The sequence below is a fragment of the Archocentrus centrarchus genome, chromosome 18 (genome assembly GCF_007364275.1).
Source record: "Archocentrus centrarchus isolate MPI-CPG fArcCen1 chromosome 18, fArcCen1, whole genome shotgun sequence".
NCBI classification, from domain to species: domain Eukaryota; kingdom Metazoa; phylum Chordata; class Actinopteri; order Cichliformes; family Cichlidae; genus Archocentrus; species Archocentrus centrarchus.
The window spans coordinates 8,381,489-8,404,559 of record NC_044363.1 but is presented as its reverse complement, the minus strand read 5'-3'; the positions used below and the strand labels follow the sequence as shown (position 1 = coordinate 8,404,559).

At 39.0% G+C, this 23,071-nt stretch overlaps 2 protein-coding genes and 1 long non-coding RNA gene across 3 annotated transcripts; all 3 read right to left on the bottom strand.

The window, feature by feature from the left end:
* Positions 1-266: 266 nt before the first annotated feature.
* On the bottom strand, positions 267-5,614 carry LOC115797107 (uncharacterized). The gene is made up of 9 exons (XR_004021379.1): positions 4,839-5,614; positions 4,629-4,697; positions 3,526-3,718; positions 3,230-3,322; positions 2,885-3,132; positions 2,546-2,674; positions 1,743-1,883; positions 1,305-1,416; positions 267-1,193 (listed from the first exon to the last, which is right to left on the bottom strand). It is a non-coding gene; the product is annotated as an uncharacterized LOC115797107 (long non-coding RNA).
* Positions 5,615-5,863: 249 nt separating this feature from the next.
* Positions 5,864-7,831, bottom strand: LOC115796668 (uncharacterized). Its single transcript, XM_030753031.1, has 5 exons — positions 7,736-7,831; positions 7,603-7,662; positions 6,838-6,888; positions 6,558-6,752; positions 5,864-6,126 (listed from the first exon to the last, which is right to left on the bottom strand). The coding sequence occupies exons 1-5, from the start codon at positions 7,809-7,811 to the stop codon at positions 5,864-5,866; spliced, it is 645 nt and encodes a 214-aa protein (XP_030608891.1). The 5' UTR covers positions 7,812-7,831.
* Positions 7,832-20,048: 12,217 nt separating this feature from the next.
* On the bottom strand, positions 20,049-21,910 carry LOC115797098 (ladderlectin-like). Its single transcript, XM_030753579.1, has 6 exons — positions 21,801-21,910; positions 21,687-21,713; positions 21,169-21,278; positions 20,901-21,035; positions 20,615-20,726; positions 20,049-20,384 (listed from the first exon to the last, which is right to left on the bottom strand). Exons 1-6 carry the CDS (start codon positions 21,859-21,861, stop codon positions 20,317-20,319), a joined length of 513 nt encoding a protein of 170 aa, XP_030609439.1. The 5' UTR covers positions 21,862-21,910; the 3' UTR covers positions 20,049-20,316.
* Between the last annotated feature and the right edge of the window lie 1,161 nt (positions 21,911-23,071).

Genomic DNA, 23,071 nt, shown 5'->3' with positions numbered 1-23,071 from the left:
AACCAACGTGAAGGTCACGACCCCGCACAGGTTGGTTTTATTAATGCCACTCTAGAAAGTGAAATTATTTTTTTTTGTCCAAACACACAAAAGTGCGTGTAATTTGGATGTAATTTACATCATGCTTTCAAAAATATTGTGTAGGTTGACCTCCAATATGGTATTGACTGGGAGAGTCCATATGGTCGCCATCATGATGGGGTGACAGTGCCAGAGGTTGAGCTTCAACGGCCTTTGACTCAGGTGGAATTTGAAACACTACCAGATCCAACTGGCTTGTTTTCAAATGTGATTAATGTTTATCAACAGACAATTGATGTACTGACTGTAATATTTGGAAATATTTAGGTTACAGCTACCAAAGACATTTGCTTGATAGAGAGTAGTTGCAAGTTTGTTTTTTTGAAATGTATACACATTCCTTTTTGGTGAGGGTAGTTGCTTCTCATCAACATGTGTCTGTGCCTCTTTTGGCATAACAACTGTGACATTTAGATCTTTGTAATAGAAATGACAGTTTTTCTGTTCAAATTGTTTTTTTTTATTCAATATTTGCTGTGAAGATACAATATATCAGGTCAGGCATCTTGTATCCAGACGTGAACATTGACCTGTTTTGCACAGATATGTATATATGTAATAAAATCACTGTTATGAAACCATTTCAGCTTTCATTAAGAATTCGTTGATAATATCAGATTTAACCGTTTGTAATTAAGCTATGTCTATTCATGACTTTGTTGGTCTAATCTCTTTTTTTAAGCAAATGTTTTCAGAAAACGTCCTACAATAATATGGAACTGTTTTTATAGTTGATCAGAACAACAACAACGCTGAGTACTGTCAAATTCTAATACATAATTAACAAGTGGATTATTCCAGAATATCCATGTCTATCAAGAGACTGAACCATAAGAACAATTTAAAAGTAATAATACCAATAACCAACAACATTCGTTGTTTAAATGGCCCAGCTTAAATCTGACCAAAACCAGAATAGGCCGAAGAAATGCTTGCCATAAGGTCTTGGTGGAAGTCTTCATAGTTTTTGTGGTTTTTGGATAGCTTCAAAGTCAGGAAGCAAGTGGACGACTGTGGGAGACTGCAGTCAATAACTTCGACCTCGAGATTGGAGCATACCACACCCCAGCCAGTCCAGAATGTTAGTAAACTCTTGAGGATGTCTGATGTTCCTTTTATGACACAAATGAATGTATTATGTTAGCAAGATTATTTACATGTTCATAATTCACTTTCCAAAAGCATATATAAAGTGTATTGAAAAATGTATAATCTTTGCTTACCATTTTCTATGAATCTTCGGAGGAAGCTCATGATCAGACAGTGATCATCCAACGAGAGTATGTCTTCATCTATATCTTCATCTTTAGGCCAGTTTATGTTATCGATTACCATCTACAAAAAAGAAATTTCACTGTAAATTACTTGGAATGTAGGTAACTGAAGAAAATGAGAAACTGTGTTAAGGCAGAACTTTTGATGTGTACAGATGTTTGTCTTTCAGTCCAAAAGTGAAAAACACACATAGGAAATACAAGAGTAAGTGTTGGCATGCACTGGGATGTGCTGACAAGCCATCTCAAGTGTACACCACCTCTTGCCCCCAACCGCTGGATGTAGGCACCATCTCCACCCACTAACCTTAATGGATATGCGGGCATATGGGACAGATGGTTATTTGTATGCAGTGTTGGATTCTAATCTTTGCAAAGTAAACTTACCTGTGGGGTTATCTCTGCCTCACTGGGCCTTGGAAAAAGTACTGGCACAGCATCAGGCCTGGAACTGAAAAATTCCCACACACCTGTGTCTTTCAGCCCTCTTCGGATTTGTTTCACCTGTTGTGCTGTTCTTTCCAAAACCTACACATGAAAAAAAAAACAATTTCTTTGAAAAAATAAAGCAAACAAATCTTATAAATTTGTTGTGACAAAGACAATGACTTTTGGAAATCGAGAGTAGTTTTTTCATTTTGTAATTCCAGTTGCAGCACTTTTTACATTTACAAAGCTCAGTATGGTCCTGTGGTCATAATGTTCAAGAGATAAGTTCAGCATGTTCTCAAGCTCTGGGGTGCGTGTTTCATATGAGATCCTGAAACCTTGAAATAAAATAACCTTTTTTTTTTTTTTTTAATTGAACTCATAAAATACTGTTGTTTAAAATCTTTGTTTTCAGTGTTATAAAAATTATAAAGCTTAATGAGTGGATTTTTATAATTGTGGAGTTCATTTTTTGAATGTGTGATTCGAAAAATATAGAGTTGACTATTTCTATAGGCACCATAAAGATTTTCCATCAATTTTGCTATTTTTTTTTTTTTTAAAAAAAGGACAATCTCTTGCAAAAAAATAACCTTCTGTCAAACAATTTCTTATCATTCCACACTTAAAACCATTATGATGTAGGTATATCAGGTAGGGCTGTCATGATTGCAGTGACTTAAGAACAATACTAGTCTACGTTCACTTTAACAGATTGTGGCCTTTCATCAGATATTGTTTCTGCAGGTACCATAACTTACAGCATGGAGGAGTATTTTTTCTTGGAGCTAATGTCTGTTATTGACTGTAACTCCAGGAAGATCCCATGGCAACGTCAAAGAGAGAACCACGGATTTCTCCTCCTCTGACAAATCCTTTGTTCCCTGTAACTAAGTATTTATTGTAGGAGAAATAAAGCAGTATGGCATCACATGATACATATGCAAACCTAAACATATAGCCCAAAGTACATCTGAAGAATTTTAAAAATGTGCAAATAAAAGAGTTTGTATCTCATGCTATTTACAAAAATTGTCATGAAAAAAAAAACTTTTGTTGTAGGTCTTGTATTTTCAAAGTAAAACTGAAATTTTACAAACCATTCTTATGACCTCACGGACATCTTGGTCAGCACAATCTGACTCAGTTACAGTGGCTGTTTCTGGTTCCCCTCCAAACAGCACATGGATGATTCCTTGGCTGAGACCAACCAGACAAGGACCACCATTCAGAAAGCTGTGGCCGATAATTCGACCCGCCACCACGAAAAAGTCGCTTTCTAGGAGCACCCTCGATGTAGAGGGAGTGAGATGGTCCTGCTCACCCTCAAACAGCAATGTCTTCAGTTCTGTCAAACAACAATTGATAATATTAACATAAACAGGTTTTTCTGAACAATCTCCATACCCGCCAATTCAAGAAAATGAAAAAATTAACAACCATACCAGTTTCGTCATCAAGCAAGAATCCATTCTGAAGGTTTGACATGACTATTGAAAGTACATGTCTATTAACACCCTCTCCAATGGCAGCATCACCTAAAAAAAAAAAAGACAAGACAATTTGAAGACAGAAGACAATTGTGGGTCCAAAAATGAAAGCAAACTCTTGCAAGACATTATGTCTCCATCCAGCTGTAGAGTCAAGACTGGACTAATTTCTTTTTGGACACAAAGCAGTCGAGTTTACAAGGGCAGTTGGAGGAGTTGACAGGATTTTTAAAAATAAATGAATATTTTACCTATGAGATGACATCGCAGTGGGCTAGTCCACTGCACCCGTGGCCTTTTGTAGAATCTCAGAATGGTTCCTTTCCTTCAGGGTATCTCTTAAACTCAGGGTAAATGAAAGACTCTCTTTATCCTTGTTTGCTTCATGTACTGACTCAATGTACAGCTCAGACGCTTTGGCTGGAACTACTTCTGTAATCCAAGCTTGAAAGAAACATGACCAGAAAAGGCATACAAACTGATTAGTGAATTTAAATTTCAGATTCTATATACATAAAAAAAATAGCCAAAAATCAAAATTATACACAACCATCCATTCCAACCAATCATTTTCTAAATCTGCTTCTTCCATATAGGGTAGCTTGAAACCTGGTGCCTATCTGCTGTTCAACGAGCAAAACATATGCTACATACAACCATGCCAGGTTGCCATTCATTTTCTGACAACACAGACACACAGAAAAAATAGAATAGAATAGAATAGAATAGAATAGAATGCCTTTATTGTCATTATACAGGATGTACAATGAGATTGGAGCACCAAAACAAACAAATATGAAATACAAAAAGTACAAAAAAGAGCACCGAAAGGAAGACCCGTGAGCCGCTGCGTCTGTGCGCGCCGCCATCTTGGAACCTGAAAAGAACTATTCATACACCTAGGGCCCTTTTCCTAAATATCTTTCATTGGGACAGTATTTTCAAAGATAATTTTAAGTAAAATAAGGCTTTTGTAAACGTACAGTTGCTTAAAGACAAACCCCTACAGCATGTAAAAAAAAAAAAAAACTGTGAACAAGAACTAATTATTTAAAAGTCTCACCTTTACTACTAACTACAGAAGCGCATTGCAGTCAAGGTTAAAAAAAAAAAACAACAAAAACCTTGTAATTACGAGAAAAAGTGTCATAATTACAAGATCTTGATGTCAACTAATGAGAAACCTATAATAGCGAGATGCAGATCTCATAATTGAGATAACTGGAAACCATGCATTTACTGCAGCTGCCCAACATTATATGGCACCCTAGTGGCCATGGATTTAAACTGAGTACTAACGTGTTTATTGAGTAATAGACTCGAGTCCTAAGTCTAACCTGTACATGCTACTTACCATGTCCGAGGTCCCTCTGAATATCTGGAGGATTAGGCTGCTGTGTGCTTAGAGCAGTTGAAGGACCAGCTAAAGACAAAACACATGCATAACAAATGAGTTACAAAACATATTTTTAACAGAAATGGGTTTGTTTGAAATGGCAATGGACAGACAGACAAATCTACATAAGATGTTGTTGCTGGTGGTTGCAGATATCACTCTACAAACCCTGATCTGAACCTGTCTCCAGTGTCACCACTATATCTGCAACTTGTTGCCGTGAAGAGCTGCGACTTGCCCCACTGGTGGAAGGGACAGATTCCTCTCCATTCTCACTTTCAGTCTGTCTTTCCCTGTCATCCTGTGATCGTCTTAAGAATCAATTTAACAATCAATTTCAGATTACTGAAGTACTTTTTAACAAGAAATACAAACATTTCAATATGACAAAAAAAAAAAAAAAAATTAATCAGGAACAAGATGTTGGCACATACAAATGAAGTTATTATTAATACTTTTGGGGGTAAACCTCGCCATCTGTGTCTTTATGTCTTTCTCAACAATGTGTTTTATGTGATGGCTTCAGACTATGTGCACCACCTATCTATAAAAACATTATTAGCTATGGATTTGTTGTGGACACAACTTATTGTGGATAGGGAAGTTATACACTATCCATGGAATGTAACTTTGCATTATACAAGTTAACTAACCATCCATACGTAAATACAAGTTTGACTTATCACCTTCCCAAATAACATCAGTTCTGATTCAGCTGTTAATTATTTATCACTTCACTGGAAGGACTAAAGCCTACCGATCTGCATATTGGTATATGAATGTGATTGTGAATGAGTTTATGTGACTGAAGTGTTAAGTTCTTTAAGTGGGTAGTATGTCTGGAAAAGCACTACATAGATTTTGTCCATTTGCATTTATAAAGAAAACCAGGTGTACAGATGAGAACTTTAGATTTGGATCAGTACCTTGAACAAGACTGATTGTGTTACCTTATCTGTGAAAACGGAAATTCCTCTCCACAAAGAAGACATGGCGTCAGTGGTCCAAAATATGTGTTAGAAGGTCCCTCAGTTTCTTCCTACATGTAAAAGTGCAAAAAATATATAAAGACTGAAGCCGCACACAAACAGCAGTTTTAAGAAGTAAAACAAATCTACATATACACACTTACATCTCTCTACATCTCTCTCTCTCTACATACATATAACACAGTTGAAAATAACAGCAAATGATTAGCTAAAAGCAGATATATTTACCGGCTCCAAGCTGAGATGGCACTGTAGAGGGCGGATGTAAATTATAGAGTGGTGAATCATAGTGCTTGGTTCCTTCAGATATTGCACACTGTACCCTTCATTTGGGCACTGTATAACAGAGAGCTGGCGGCTCCTTGTGTTACCAGAGCTTTTGAGCAACTCATAGCCCCCTGCAGTCCTCAACTTTGGAAAGTTTTGATAAAGACAATCTGTTAATTCCTCACAGCTGTGAAAGTCACCTGAAAAATAAACACACAATAGACACACAATATTAAGAAATACCACTTTACCACCAAACTCTGTTATCACTGGAGTCTTTGAATTCCACTGAAAACAAGAAGAACAAATGTTATCTCTGTTTTAATTTTAAAATACGTGGCTTAAGAAAGAGAAAACACATTTCAGTGGAAGTGCACAGCTACACTGTGCTGCTCTAAAAAAAACAGACAACAAGCAGTAAATTTTCAAAATAATTCAGAAAGAGCTTCAGAAGGTTTTCACCAAAATTTTCCTAAAAATTATTCTATGTGTTACCATACAGTCTTGCTTTTTGGAGAGACAGAACCAGGACGTTGTTACACTATAAACATTACATTATGGAAATACAATATTTTTTCTACTGTCTTAGAGCAGCAAAATAGTTCAAGCAACAATAACATAGATAACATACCTCGGAAACATATGCGCCGCTCACCTAGTCCTGCCCTTTGGAGACATTCCTTCTCTGGTCGCCTCGGAACAACTGTTGAATCTTTTCGCCCAAGGCAACAAAAAATGTGTGTGTATGTGGCGAGGCTGACAGTTGCATTGCTGCGTCTTTGATGCCTTCTACTTGATCTGCTTGTAAACAGTCTTGACACCTCAACTGGGGATGGAAATAGTGAAATGTACCTAGCACCACAGTTGCATGTCTTCTCAAGAAATAATTTTCAGCATATATATTAGCTTACCATCAACAGGATGTCGTCCTGCAACATTTGACATTCCAGGTGTTGTTGACACTGTGAATATATTGACATATATGTACAAGAGTAGAAATGTGTAAACTCTTACAAGTATTTGAATGTGTATCTTTAAGCTACCCAACCCTGCAATAAAAGATTACATGGACATGGGTTAAAATGCATCAGATTCTGAATTATAAGATCTCTGTTCACCATCAGTGAATGATTTATCTTGTCAAAGCTACAAATGCACAAATTATACTTATATACAAGGCTACATTCACCTTGCAAGTGTTAAAGCTCATTTAAAGTTGTTGCCTGAAATCCTTTTTTTTTCTTGTTTGCTTGTTTGGTCGGTCATAGTACAATTTAAATGAGACCATTATCAGTTCAGACTGAACATTTCAAGTCCATCACACAGGACTGCATTATAGCAGTGGCTGTAACTGTTTCATTAAGGTAACCAGATTTCTGAAATACAACCAGGAGCCGTTGTACTCTCGACTCATCTTGCCTTTTTTAAAGAAAAGTTTCATTTATATTTTATTTGAGTCCTCATCTTCAGCAAAGCAACCCAAACGATGAAATCGGGGACGTTTCATCATTGTATGCCAATTGGTGAGCGTAAGCTAAGTAAAATCCCCAACTTAAGCATTAAAACTTATAAAAACACTATAAAACACACACGTTGGCTGTTGACTTACAAACACTAAAACAATAACAACTATTCTGCATGTAAAACAAAGACAAGGAGGAAAAAAAAACACTTACTTGTGTTGATCCTTGGCGTTATGGTGGGGCCTTGTGCTTGTGGAGTTGAACCGGCAGATGCTAATAAGAAGACAATATGAATAAACTCTATTCTTCGACAAAATTACAAAACTCTACCTAGCTGAAAACTTACCGCGTTCCAACTCATCCAATCTATTTGCAGCTTCCCTTAACAAGTCCGACACAGACCGTCTTTCCGCTCCCTCCATTACAATACGTTGGCTGTTAAAACAGAAGTCAAAGACCCAGGCATGCACAATCGATCTGCACATGGATCCTGCTCCTTCTTGTTTGTTGACCAATAGCAGAGGAGCTGGAGCAAGAAGGCAGCCCTCCTCATTTGCATAATGAGGCAGAAATGCATACGGTAAAGGAAAAAGAGCAGGAGGAAAAGGCAAAACAAAACATTTATATTTCTTGATGAAAACGCATGCGTAAGGAAAAGGAAAAAGAAAATTTATACATTTCTTGATGAAAACGCATGTACAAGGAAATGGAAAAACACTCTATATTTTTACATTTCTTGATGAAAACGCATGCGTAAGGAAAAGGAAAAAAAAAATATATACATTTCTTGATGAAAACGCATGTGTAAGGAAAAGGAAAAAAAAAATATATACATTTCTTGATGAAAACGCATGCGTAAGGAAAAGGAAAAAGAAAATTTATACATTTCTTGATGAAAACGCATGTACAAGGAAATGGAAAAACACTCTATATTTTTACATTTCTTGATGAAAACGCATGCGTAAGGAAAAGGAAAAAAAAAATATATACATTTCTTGATGAAAACGCATGCGTAAGGAAAAGGAAAAAGAAAATTTATACATTTCTTGATGAAAACTCGTGTATAAGGAAAAGGAAAAACAAAATATAGACACTATATATATATTTCTGCTTTTATTTCTAATTATGTCAGTTTCGGTCCTCCATATGAAAGGTCATACTGACAAAAATTTTAGGCATCTATTTTAGGTTTTCAAAACTTGATACTTCACCAAAACTTTTTTGAATCACAGAACTCAACGTTTTTGTTAAGAAGGCGCCACCTTTTGGTGACAGTCTACAATTGAGGGAAAGGGGTGTGTTCATGCTGGAAAGTAGATACGCCCAGGAGAAGGAGGGGGACTTCCAGCCCGACGACAGCCGGATGTCGGCCAGCTGGGAGCTGGACTTCAGCTGGCCGACGTCTGGCTGGATGCGGCAACATTAGGTGGCTGCATCTGTATGAGTAAGTAAGTAAACTTTATTTATATAGAACCTTTCACACATAAAATCAGACAGTGCTTTACAAAGTGCAAGTCAGTCTCAGTATTTGTCTTGTCTAAGTGGCTGCTTGATTAAAATTGGTGTGTAATGTGTATTATTAGGTTTTGACTGTCACATCAGAGAAACCTAAAATACCCCAGGAACCTTTTTTCGTATTTATCATAATATATTATTAGAGTAATATATAGCTGTTAGAAGGGCTTCTCAGAAAGCCAAACCCTACTGCTGTCTCAGTCACAGGAAGAAACACAGGAAGAGCAAGTTTTTATTAGCAGTAATTAATATTTCAGCCTGACCTCCACACAGTCAGCAGCAAGACAACATGGAGATGAGAGCTCCTGGTATCAGATCAGCATGAGCACTGAGTTTGTCTGCTAACAAAAATATATTGAGATAGTCATTGAAAAAGTCAGCATGGTGGAGTGGTGGCTAGCACTGCTGCCTCACAGCTAGAATGACATCTAGAAGGTCTGGGTTTGATTCCACCTTGGTCCGGGCCTCTCTCTCTGTGGAGTTTGCATGTTCTCTCTGTGTCTGTGTGGGTTTCCTCCCACAGTCCAAAGGCATGCAGTCACTAGGGTTAGGTTAACTGGTCACCCTAAATTGCCCATAGGTGTGAGTGGTTGTCTGTCTCTCTGTGGCAGCAAGGATAGGCTCCAGTGACCCTGAACACGATAAGCAGAAGAGAATGGAAGGGTGGACAGTCATTGAAAAAAACACTGAAAGCCAAATTAATATATCCAAAATGCATCCAAGAACAGTACCAGTCAAATGTTTTGACACACTTTTTTGCATAAAGCTTTCTGTATATTATGTAGAGTTGTAACTGCTCACTGATAAACACACAGAAATGAAACAGAAAAGAAAAAACTGTTCTTCAGTTCTCTGTTGCATTGTCTATGGATTCTGTGCTGCTCTACTTCCTTTGTGTAGTTATGAGAAAGTAAGATTCCTAGTGTTTACTTCTGGCTCCCATTTAGTTTTGTTGGCTTTCTATAAGTCTTGTATTTCCAGCAACAAAGCTGAAGTTTAAGTTGAAGTCCTGTCTTGAGTCCAGTGTTAGGTCTAAGACTGGCCTGCCACAGCATTTATATGACAGATCGATCCCTGAGTGGCATGTACCACCATGCAGGGCTCTGTCATTTCTGAGATCTCTGTCCAGAAAGTGCAGTCCTAGGAGCAGCTAAGATACTGCACAGGATATTAAAGTTCCCAGGTCTAAAACCCTTCCCAGATTGCATCCAATAGTAACTCACATATGAAATGAATATTAAATTATTATAATTAAAATAATTGTTATGACATAATTCAGGAACAGAATTAAAAGGATTAGCTGGGTTTGTGGTGAGTTGCAAAGCACCTTACAGATATTCAAAGGTATAAGCTGAGCCATGAGGTGATGAGGCTGGCACTGAGGTCAGCTGATCTGCTGGTACTCTGGCTGAACTCAACCTCATGGCCTGTCTGAACTAATGCCATGCTCAATTTAAAACTGCATTTTGTCAGCCACAGTGCTCTCAGCTTCTCTGTACCAATAGTGAGGACCAGTTATTGCATTAGCCTGCAAAGAGGAAGTCCTCTGTAAATTTAGGATGATGAAGCATTCTTTGTAATTTTCTTTACTATTCTGGACTAGTGATACACATCATAACAGATAAAAATTGGCTGATAATCTCCATTCTGTCATAGTATGTTGCAATTACAAATATATTTATAATAGATGTTCTGCTTTTTCTGTGCTGGAGTCTTTTATCCTTAAGTAGTTTTAGTTAAGTGCTTACAACTACCTTGGTTATCAGGCTCCTGTGTAGGAAGAGGGTATCATCACCATATGCTTAAGCTGAGTTTAACTTTCTGGCTGGCCCAAACTAAGACTATACTCAGTGATAAGTTACTTTGTTTTCTAAGCATTATTAACAACTATTCTGTATTATTACCAAGGAGCAGTTACTGCTTTAACCATCATTTTATCGTAATACTCTTTTTGATCAGTTCAGGGGTTTTCCCCTATTTATTTCTTTGGTTTCTGTTTTGTTTTATTTCTGCCAAAGGCAAATCATCAGGATTGTGACTCTGTTTTGAGAAACCTGAAAGTAGCAATTCCAGCAACCATAGTCAAATGTCTTACAGCGGCCAGGGCAGGTGACGTCGAAGGAATTTTGAAACTGCTGGCTAAGGCTGAAAGTAGATTTGATAAAATAACAATAGATCTCAGCAGCAATGATACCCGCTTATGCCAGGCCACCAAAGTTAATGTTGAATCGTGTGTAATGTTGCCAAAACAATGCTGGACTCTGTTGTTTTCCCTGGGCCCCCTCCCCGTGTGTTCCTAAATTTCTGGCTGTTGAGTGATATCCAAAAAAAAAAAAACAATCTTGGCTTTATAGATAACTGGGACAGCTGTTGAGGAAAAAGTTGGTATCCATTTAGCTGATTTAGTCCTGAGTTCATAGTGGGCGATTTTAACATCCATGTAGATGCTGAAAAGCACAGAACCCCGCAAGGGACATTTAAAAAAAAAAAAAACATGGGAGGAAAAAAAAAAAAGAGGCAAATTTGGAGAGCGCTACAAACGTCCCGCAAGCGGGACACTGCCAGTTAACAGGTTAAGGCCTTTTCAGGCCTTATGGCTTTGTGTAAAACTGACACGAAATTCTGAATATTTCCCATGCAAACTTGTTGTGTAACCTACATACACACCGGATGCGTTGCGTTTTTGTGAATAAATCATCCTCATAAAACGCACTGTGAGCGAAATGAAGTCAACATCGAGTGATGTAATGAGGTTGTAATGTTTCTAAACAAGAGTAGGAAGAAACAGAGATTCATTCTACTCGTAAGAAAGCAGCAGTATGGAGAAGTTCATGGTTTGATCCCAGAGCTGAAGCTTAATCATGGCCACTTTCATGCATATTTAATGAAATCAATGGGACAGTTCGAGCTCTTGTTGGCAGAGTTGAGCTCACATGCAAGAAGGAAGAGAATAATTTCAGAGAGCTGACTGACCTGGAGCAGCATGTCTGAGGTAATAGTAATAATTAGTAGTAGTAGTAATAATTTTACTGTTCCTACATCACTGTTTATACCATGCATCGGTGCGCGTTTTGAGCCATAAGCTGAAATGTTGCTAAATGCACCACTTTGATTGGTGAGATCTGTTTGCTTGCAAAAGTCAGAAAAATTGAACTTGATTGGAAAAAATAAAAGCCACAAATTCGTCCTGTGAAATGACACGGTCGGTGTTAACGGCTACATTAAGAACAGCTGAGTCCAAAAAATGGTTTTAAGGCAGGAAACATTCACACGCAATTTATATGCATCCGGTGTGTAAAGGACTTTACAGTGTGCCTGGGATGTCAAGCTTGGAGACAATTCCTCTGCATTTATCTGACAAACTGGCTACGTAAGAGATGATCTTAGTTGGTGTCTATTTTTTCTTTCCTGTGCATCTTCACTGATTTGATGAAGGACCAGATGGGATAACCACGTCTTTTGAGGATACCACTGTTCATATTTTGGACCGAGAACTAAGATGGTTTGAAAGAATAGAATAGAATGCCTTTATTGTCATTATGTAGGATGTACAATGAGATTGGAGGCCATCTATGTCCTCGATGAACTGCCACCATTGAACAGAGGTGGTGGCTTATGACACCAGCTGTCAGCTTCCTACAATACAACCTAGAGATCCTGTCACTGCATGAAAAGAAGCATATTCGTCCCTTATGGTGCACGGCGTTGTATTTAGGGTGAGCTTCTAGTCTGTCTTGCAGTTTGGCACAGAGGTCACTGAGCTCCTGGCTGGGGAAGCTTGGGGGTCTTAATCCAGCCCGACACGGCCTCTGAGACGCCATCCTCCTCATCCAACATGAGGTCAGTGGTGACATCGTCCCAGAAGGCAACCTCCTTCACTGCCAGGACACTCGCCCTCGCCTCCAGCAGCTGTTGACACAGAGCACACATTAAGTCATTATGAAACTATATGAAATATTGTGAAAAATCAGGAAACTACACTGAAAGTTTGAGTCTCTTGACTTTGAATGCACACATAACAGATAAGACTCCTGTGCATCCTGTGAATAAAAGACAAATGAACAAGTACTTTGAAAAAATTTAATATTGATAAAAGTACTTAAGTGATTTTGGTCATTAACTCTTGAGGCACCTTTAAACTGATTATACACTTTTTATCTTTTAGGTCCCAAAATGTTACAGCTGCTAAAACTATAAACATTCAGTGTTAATAATTTTCACCTTCACTGCATCACCTTTTCATATACATTTTGGGTTGTTCAAAAGAAGACAGATTTTATATAAAGTTAAAAAAACAATAAGTAATATTTTCCAAAAATAAAACTGCATTTCCAAGCTAACTACACAAATACAGCAGACCAACAAAACAATCCAACACGTCTTACCGGCTTCCTTCTTGCACGACACTGGGCAGGATTTTTAATGGCTGTCTCCTTTTCCTGAACATGAGGCTGACTGTAGTGGACCGTCTTGTAAGTTTTACAAGAAGCTGGAAAACATTTTTGTACATTGTAAATAAAGAGCATAAACACAGTGCATACATAAACATATCCAGGCAAAAAACACACAAACACCAATAGATACTTAGACACAATTATATCATGGTCCATGCATTAAGAACACTCACACTCGGTTTGTGAGGCGAACACAGTCTGTGGAAAATTAAGTTGAAAATAAATAACAGTAAAAACATTTTAAGTTCTTCTCTCCTCCACACTTTGAATACTGCTGCTTTGTTTCTGATTCTTACCTCTGCAGAGGATCATACCGGCTTTTATTGGATTCCGAGTTGTGCAGGAACTGCTTCCTATAAGATCACAGGTGAGGAAGCTGCCACACGGAATTCAATTCATTTCATTTCAATTCAATTCAATTTTATTTATATAGCACCAAATCACAGCCTCAAGGCGCTTTGTATTGTGGGTAAAGACCCTACAATAATACAGAGAAAACCCAACAGTCAAAACGACCCCCTATGAGCTGGAAGACACACATCCACTGTCCATTTAAGCAGGACAACTGAGAAGGCGACTGTTGCATTAAAATTTTTACTTTTTTTTTTTAAAATATTTTACATTTTTACATTTTTCTCATGATGGTTTTGCTGATATCTCTTATGTACATCCATGTATAGCAAAATAAAAGTTTATATGTTTTATATGTTTATATGTTTTCTTATTACATCTGCCTTGGTAGTCTTTAATGTCATTAATGCATGTGAACATTCACTGAACGTTTATGGCAGCGTTCATGGGATGTTGTCTGAATGTTCAATGCTAGCTGGGAAGCAACTGCACAGAAGAGGATGATGGTGTGACAGACTTTTTGTCACAGTGAATTAGACTGAAAACTGAGTATGCTTTTCAATGAAAATAATGCTTGTGGTGTCACCAAAATCAAGTTATAGCCTTTGTTTATCTCCCTCAGTCCACTAAAGTTCAGGGTTCACAAAAAACTCCATGACAAAGGCTCACAGACAGAAGCTCACAGACAGAAGCTCACAGCCTTATTGGAAAAAGGGAAAAAAGCTGAAAACCTCCAAAAGTATATTTCCAAATAGATAATACTAATTTATAAAACAGAATGACTTCTTCTGAATTTAGTCTTGTTTGAATGTTTCGCTGTACAATAATTTATGTGTAGTCACATTGTAATGGAAAAAGGCTTAAAAGATGATAATGTAAATTTGATTACATATATCTCAAAATAAAAATATGTTGGCTACAACTGTTGGGAGGGGTAGACCACTGGTGAGTACTGGTGACCACTGGTGAGTACTTGATTTGCATTTGTATGACTCACAGAAACCTCCTTTACATATGAGAGCCTGCCCTAGACCTGAGGAGAGGGGGGGAGCTGAGGGAGCACTGACACAAGCCTCTTTCCCACCAACAGGGTTCCGGAGCCAGAGCCGTGAATTGAACCGTTAGGCGGATTTTCCACCGCCGAAGCACTCGATGCTCGGCCGAAAAACGGGTTTAACTCCGGCCCCGCAAACTAGCTGGTCTGGAACCAGGAAGAAGGGCGTGACTCTGCCGTCTCAACATCAAGTTTTCTACCATATTACATGTGTATTACATGAGAAAAGCGAAGCGATTTTTACGGCTGTGAATTAGGTTGGGCTCTAAGGCTGAACTTGCTGCTTTGTATCAGTTCATATCACAGATAAAAGGACACAAAGTGCATACTTGTCGTCTTGCTCTAATCACTGTCTGTGTTTACCTCTGTGCTGCACACAGATGCTGCAGTAGTTTGGTTTGGACCGTAAAACGTATTTGCAGCACAAGAAATGAGAGCGTGTTCTCCCACGTTTGTGCGCTTCAGTTTCCGTGTCCAGACGAGGACCCGCCCACGCTCATACGTAAAGGAGCAGTTCAGAGAAACTCGGTGGGAACGCGGGCCCGTTCTTAAGCGTTTCGCCAGTTCATTGGGTTCGGCACGGGAACTTGCTCCGGCTCCGGAACCTCGGCGGTGGGAAAGTAGCAACAGAGAGTCCACGGCAGTTTCCCTACAGTTTATTTTTCTCGCCAAAGCCTCCTGCTGAGAGCCCTGAAGCTCAAGGCCCACTTTTCATGCAGTGTGTTCAGGTGCCTCAAACCTCACTTACACCTTACTTCAGGTGACCTATTGAGGTCTTCGTCTAGTTCAGGGGTGTCCAAACTTTTTGGACAGAGGGCCACACATGGAAAAATATACAAAAGGCCGGGCCACTTAGTTCAGGACAAATTTTATATATCACAAGTTATTAAACCAAACACATGTGAATAATCATTGACATTGCCTGGATCACAGTTTTTTATTAATGATTTTTCAATTTTTCATTTATTCTGCTGCTTTACAGGTCTTTTCACTGTTGGCAGCCTCACATTGCTTCTTACTCGGGATCATGATTCCCTCTTCACACCCCTGTATAAAAATGGGGAAATATAAGGGGGAAAGAGGAAGGGTATATGTGAGCTTGTTATGCAAATATGTATGTGGGCTTGTTAACAGATTTATGTTTGTTGCAAAATGTTATCAACTTAAATTGACTGAATTTATAAATTAATTACTTATTTACACATGATTATATAATAATGTGTATTTTTACCTCACCTAAAATGGGAACAGTGCTGCACTCAGTGGGAGCAGTGATGCTGTGCTTGGCTGGCAGATCAGGAGTAAGTTTGGTGGTTGAGATGCGGAGGACATCACAGAGATGGCTGTCAGTCATTTTGGTTCTCAGTCTGCTTTTGTTCAGAGTTAATAATGAAAATGTTTGCTCACATATGTATGTGGAGCCAAACAGACTCATCATTCTTTTTGCATGGCGTCTCATCAGTGGAAACTTGTCCTTTTCCACGCTCCGATAGAAGTCAGGTAGGGACAAAAGCTGGTGTTGATTTCTCAGAGAATCATCACACTGCATATCAATAAGTTCTAATTGCAGACTCTCTTCCACTTCCTCTGCATCCACCAGGAAGGGAGTCGAGAACAGTTTGATTTGTTTTTCAATATTAGAGAAATCTTGGAAGCGCTGACTGAATTCTGTCATCAGAGATGTGATAACAGACAAATATTTCCCTTTCTTAAGAGAAAGATTGGCCTTTGGAAAAGCACTCTTGATTTCGGACAGCATGGGGAAGTGCGCAAAATTAAAGTTGCGTAACTGTGCCTCAAAGAGACGGAGTTTCACGCAGAATGCCTTCATCTGCGTATAAAGTTGTGGTACAAGCTGGTCTTTGCCTTGTAGGCTCTTGTTAAGTGAGTTAAGATGATCGGTAAGATCAACTAAAAATGCTAGGTCGGCCAACCATAAAGGATCACTCAGCTCATGATGCGGGCGGTCCTTTTCTTTCAAAAACTGGTCAATTTCCGACCTCAGGGCATAAAACCGCTGCAGCACGGAGCCGCAACTTAGCCAGCGCACATCACAATGGTACAGCAGGTCTCCGTATTCAGCATCGATGAATACGGAGACCTGCTGTACCATTGTGATGTGCGCTGGAACAGCAGGTCTCCGTATTCAGCATCGATGTCTGATAGGAACGCTTGAAATTCTCTGTGGTACAGCCCTCATGCTCGAATTATGTTTACCGTTTTCACAACAGTGTTCATCACATCGCCGAGCTGGACTGTCTTGGAGCAGAGGGCTTCTTGGTGAATGATACAATGCATTTTCACAGCCTCACCTCTACTCTCTTTAACCTTGGCACACACCATAGAGGCCATTCCTTTGCGCTCTCCGGTCATAGCTGGGGCTCCATCCGTTGTAACTCCACACAACTTGTCCCATTTAAGTCCCATGTTGTCAACTGCATCTGATACCGCTTCAAAAATGTCCTTACCCGTCGTTGTGCCCTTTAGACTTCTAAGATCAAGCAGCTCCTCCGTGATGCAAAAATTATCATCAACTCCCCGCAAAAAAATTAACAGCTGTGCGGTGTCTGTGGCATCTGTGCTCTCATCACATGCTATCGAGTAAAAATCAAAAGCGCAAGCTTTATCTGACATTTGATGTTTTAAGTCAGCAGACAAGTCTTCTATTCGCCACACAACTGTGTTTCTGGACATGCTCACGCTGCTGAATTCCTGCAGTTTTTCCGGGCACATTATTCCTGCAACTTTAGTGAGGCACTGTTTTATGAAGTCTCCATCTGAGAAAGGTTTCCCGTGTTGTGCAATGAGTTGAGCTATCTCGTAGCTAGCCACTGTGGCATTTTCTTGTGCCTTATTAGCACGAAAAAAATACTGTTGCTGAGCTAACAGGCTGGCTGCCATTTGCTTAACTTTATGTTCTCGTTCGGCACCAGTGTAGGATGCATACGTCTGATGTTTGGTTTCATAGTGTCTTCGTAAATTATACTCTTTCATCACTGCCACAGTCTCAGTACAAATCAAGCAGACACACTTCCCTTTCACTTCTATAAAAAAGTATTCATTTGCCCACCGTGTCTGAAATCTTCTGCATTCACGCGCTACCTTACGTTTCTTCATAGACGCCATTTTTTGTCTGCCCTGACATTTTTCTTCACTTATCTTGTTTTGTTGAGAAACTGCCTTGTTCAAGATAGTAAACAAAAAGTGCAGTGCAGTCAAGCAGAAATTTGACGCTTGGGCCATATTGTATTATACTTATTTTAATTTGCTGCGGGCCAATTAAAAATGGACGGCGGGCCGCAGTTGGCCCGCGGGCCGTAGTTTGGACACCCCTGGTCTAGTTGCTTCCTGATTTATTTTGACAGTCTCTTATCCCCTGTGCTTTGTGTTTAGTTTTTCTTTTTCCCTGTGCTCCTCAGCTGTTCCCCATTCCCTCATTATCCCTCTGTGTATTTATTGTCTGTGTTTTCACTTGTTGTTACATCCATAGTTACTTTCAAGTTCATGTTCGAGTTTAGGCTTTCATGCTGCTGGCACCTGACCAGCCTCACTTTATGTTCTACATTGTAAATTAAGTTTAAGCTTAAGTATATCTCTGCCTCTGAGTCCTGCATTGGGGTCCTCTGCTTTGCCTGTGCCAGCAGAATGTGACATAAGGGTCCAGGCTAGTGAGGCAGCAATGCTGCTGCAGCCACACTGCTGTTTTTTGAGGTCAAAGTGCAATTGCAATTAGCCATTGCCATAGACATTTTTATTCACCAAGCCAGCATATGAAAGCCATCAAATGAAAAGCAAAAAGCTTCTGTTTTAAAGGGTGTTCTTTAGAACTGCTACAAAAATGACAATGAAGCTGTTGGCTAATTGATGATAGAATAATATAACATAGACTTTATCCAACTACAACTACCCTATCAGATAAGTAGACCATGAAATTGAATGCAGACACACAGTAAACGGGAAGTTCTATGTAAATTTAGGATGATAAAACATTTATGGCATTTCTGTTTTGTTTTTCGGAGATGAAGAGGTACAAGATAGATAAAAATTTAATTCACACTGTAATGTGCAGTGTTATTTAGTGTCATAGTTTAAGCTGTTTCTGGTGCAGTATACTCTACATATTTTATGTTAAAATTACAAAATTACAATTCAGACCACTGCCACCTGCAGAAGTTCTCAGATGATACGGCCATCATCGGATGTGTATCAGATGGGAACGACCAGGAATACAGGGGGGTCATCAGTGACTTTGTTGGCTGGTGTGAGAACAACGCACTGCAAATCAACGCCAGCAAGACGAAGGAGATGGTCATAGACTTCAGGAGGAAGCCACCCCCTACAGCACTGGTGAACATCCAGGGAAAAGACATTGAGACAGTGGTCTCCTACAAGTACCTGGGTGTTCATCTCAACAACAAGCTGGACTGGGCTACAAACACAGACATCCTGTATAAGAAGGGCCAGAGTCGACTACACCTGCTGAGGAGACTGAGGTCCTTTGGTGTCTGCAGGACTCTGTTAAAGACCTTTTATGACACAGTGGTAGCATCTGCCCTTTTCTATGCAGTGGCCTGCTGGGGGGGTGGATGCACCGAAAGGGACAGGAGCAGGATCGACAAACTGGTGCGGAGGTCTAGCTCTGTGTTGGGATGTCCTCTGGAGTCTGTGATGGTGATGGGTGAGAGGAGGATGTTAACAAAGCTGACATCCATCATGAACAACCCCCATCACCCTCTGCATGAGACCGTGGGTGAACTGAGCAGCTCCTTCAGTCAGAGACTGAAACATCCTCGCTGCAGGAAGGAGCGCTTTCGCAGGTCATTCATCCCAACAGCAGTTAGACTGTATAACACACCATAATGTCTTGAGTCACTTTGACACTTTACCTCCTCTGCCATCACTTTATCCTTACAGTCCAGATACATTTTATTTATTACACTCACCCATATAATGCATACCGTGTCTGCTGGGTACCTTACCGGCAACAAATGTATATAATATTTTGATATCTGTATATAGTGTTTTGATGTGTGTGTATATGTGTGTATATGTAAATGTGTGTATTGACATTGATATATATATTTTATTTATATAGTGCTTATGTATATGTGTATAGTTTTTTTACTATTTTATTTTATTCTATTCTATTTTAGTTTTAGTTTAGTTATTTGTTCTTACTCATCCTTTTCATTTTTCTCTGTACTGAGCTGCTGTAATGCGCAAATTTCCCCGTCGTGGGATCATTAAAGTTTTATCTTATCTTAAAAAGATTTGTACACAACACATTTCAATGCATTCATCTTTTATTTCTGCACACAAGCAAAATAATTTCACTCTCCAGGAAACAAAGCTAAAAGCATTCTTTTCATACAACATTCAGGCTCTTCTTATTAAAGACATGAGCCACCTTCTGTTTCTGATTCTTGTCTCGTAATTCTTTAGGTAGCATTACAGCAATAGTACGATCATCAAGGAGAAAGGAGATTAAAGCCGATATATGTTGCTGATGACACAAAGACATGCCTTCCATGTCACTGCTGAGTCCAGGAGTCATCAAATGTTCTTGGCACAGACAGAAGGCAACTCATTGTGGCAACTCAAATCATCCCAGCACTTTGAACCTGGAAGTACAGAAAAAGAGGAAGTCACTGAATGTGTTGAGCAGTTTATGATCAAGTTTATAATGTCCGTGCCAAAAAACACATTTATTTTCATATTGAAAACCACTAATTGATTTGATTAAAAAACAAACAAACAAACAAAAAAAAGAGTATCTTATTTCCTGTTAAATGATGTGTTTGAGTGTGTATTTTATTTTATCTTGTATGAGCAGCATCACTTAAACTGGTACCTGAATAATTCACTTGCAAGCAGTGCTGGTGACCTCCTGCATTATTGGGCTCTCCAGGACACCAGCTGGTATAGTGGAAAGTGCTGCCATCACTCCAAATCCAATGGCCCTCCTGGAGGAGAGAGAGCAGATTAGAGTTAGAAGAATATTGGGGTAGTAAGGATGGAGACTTGAGGAACACCACAATTAAAATGTCCAGTAGACATCAACTATTGGATTGCATGTATTAAATTGCATGTACACATATAATAATTGTACTCTTAGTTGTTTTCATTGACTAAAGTACCTGCTGTGCATCAGAGCCACCAATCCAGGTTTCTTTGTAGTCATGACTAACAGTCAATATGAGCCTCTGAAGCTCGTGGTACTCCATGAAGTTGTGAACCGATGCAAGGTGACCCCCCAGGGACATGCAGTTTCTCTACAGTGAAGACAAAGAAATTTTCAGAATGAAAACATAATGAAGATCCCATATCAGCACTATGTGCCAATTAAATTAATCTTTTTTGGAAGCAAAACTGAGTCACTGGAGAATCATTGTACACTGGGATTACCTCAGCGTGAGCCCAAGACATAGGTTTCGGAATGTAGTAGAAACAACGACGATTGAACTCAAACCAACCACGACCACATCGGAAGGACCTCTTGATCAGGTAAGTCTTTGCTGTGTGTGGTAGATAATATGGAGTCTCCATTCAGTGTGTTGAATTTTTATATATATTTGTGTGTGTGTGTGTGTGTGTGTGTGTGTGTGTGTGTGTGTGTGTGTGTGTGTGTGTGTGTGTGTGTGTATTAAAATATAATAAACATAATATTTTAACAATAATTTAACATCTAAAATATAACGTGAAATATAACAAATTATATCTAAATAGGATAACAAAATACAATAAAAGGTAAAACTGACATGACAATCCACAATAGCAAGACAACATAAAGAATATTAGAATATTTAAAAAAAAAAGTGATAAGCACATGAAACATTAACACAAACTGTAGTTGTAACCTTCCTCTATTATCTCTGCAGATGACAGTAGAAGAGTATTAAAGTGAAAATCTGAAAGACACTGACCTCTTTCATTGCTTTCAGCCTTTGTCTCTGGAAGAACCATAAAATTAGAGACATCATTTAATTGATAATTAAATCCTTTTCTGTAATATCTTCTGTAGATGGCATAATACTCACCAGCAGATCCAGCCAGAGCCACTATGGTACAAACCAGTGCACACACAGTCAGCATGTTCATGGTTGCAGATGATGAGATGGGAATCAGTGATGCTTCTGTAGGAGACTCGTACAGACTGCAATTCAGTAAAGAGAAGTTAACTGATTATAAAATGAAGAACGCCTGCCCCTTCCTCCTGCTCTGTGACGTTTTTTTGGGTTTTTTTTTGCTATCTTTCTGAGAACACACATGATACATTTGCGGAAATCAAAATTACATACTCAAAGAACTCCCCTCTAGACTTTGATCGCCATTGCACTTGCCACATAGACCACGTTAATGGTAATCTTGATGATGTGCCTGGAATAAAACAATCACTGAAAGGTATACTTTGGCTGTAGGTGGACATTCAGATGAACATGTATCCAAAATTATTTTTGCAAAGGTAAATGCTCAAATTATATTTCTTTTTTTCTTTTGGTAGCAAAGCCACAACACAACCTGACAAGATACTGCTGTAAAAAAAATCCCCAAAAAAACAAAAACATCACTCTTACCCTCTTCCACAGGAGTTAAGAGGATAAAAAGCAGCTAGTTTTTACAATGCACTTGATTAACAGATCATCAGCAAATGTGACCACGGCTATCCATAGGTTTCTGGAAGAGCATACATAGGCTGTCATGACAGACTGCTACTTCCACTGTATGGTTTTATACTTCCGGTTACCCAAAGTCAGAGCCAGAGTTAATGACAAAATTCGGTTACTTTGTGCTGTAACAGGCGGCTTTAGTAGTTGGAACATGAGCTCGGGTTCAACTTGTGCAGTTGTCAGTTGTCACTACATCAGATTGTACATTTTTTCAAATTATTTTATTCTGCAAATTTGCTCTTTTTCCCCAAAATTATACTACCCAGTTGCACGTCTTATAACTGTATTGTACTGTATTTTTTCCTTATGTTTTAAGGAAAAAATACAGATTTAAGTTTTCCTTGAATGTACAGCCTCTTATTTTTTTTCGTTATTATACTGTGACACTACAGTATACAGCCTACACAAAGATTAAACAATGCGTGGCTTCCACAAGTAAACACGTAGCAGTTAGCAAGATGACAGCTGCGTGTCTCCCCTATCACAGCCTTCGGCCAGTCCAGTGTTTCTTTTTCAGTGATCTGAACATTCTGATATCCAGATCAGTGATATACCTTCCACAGAATAGCTGCCGCATCACTACATGATTTCCCTAATCAGCGATACAGGAACAGCTGACTGTCTCCACCAGGGTTATTATA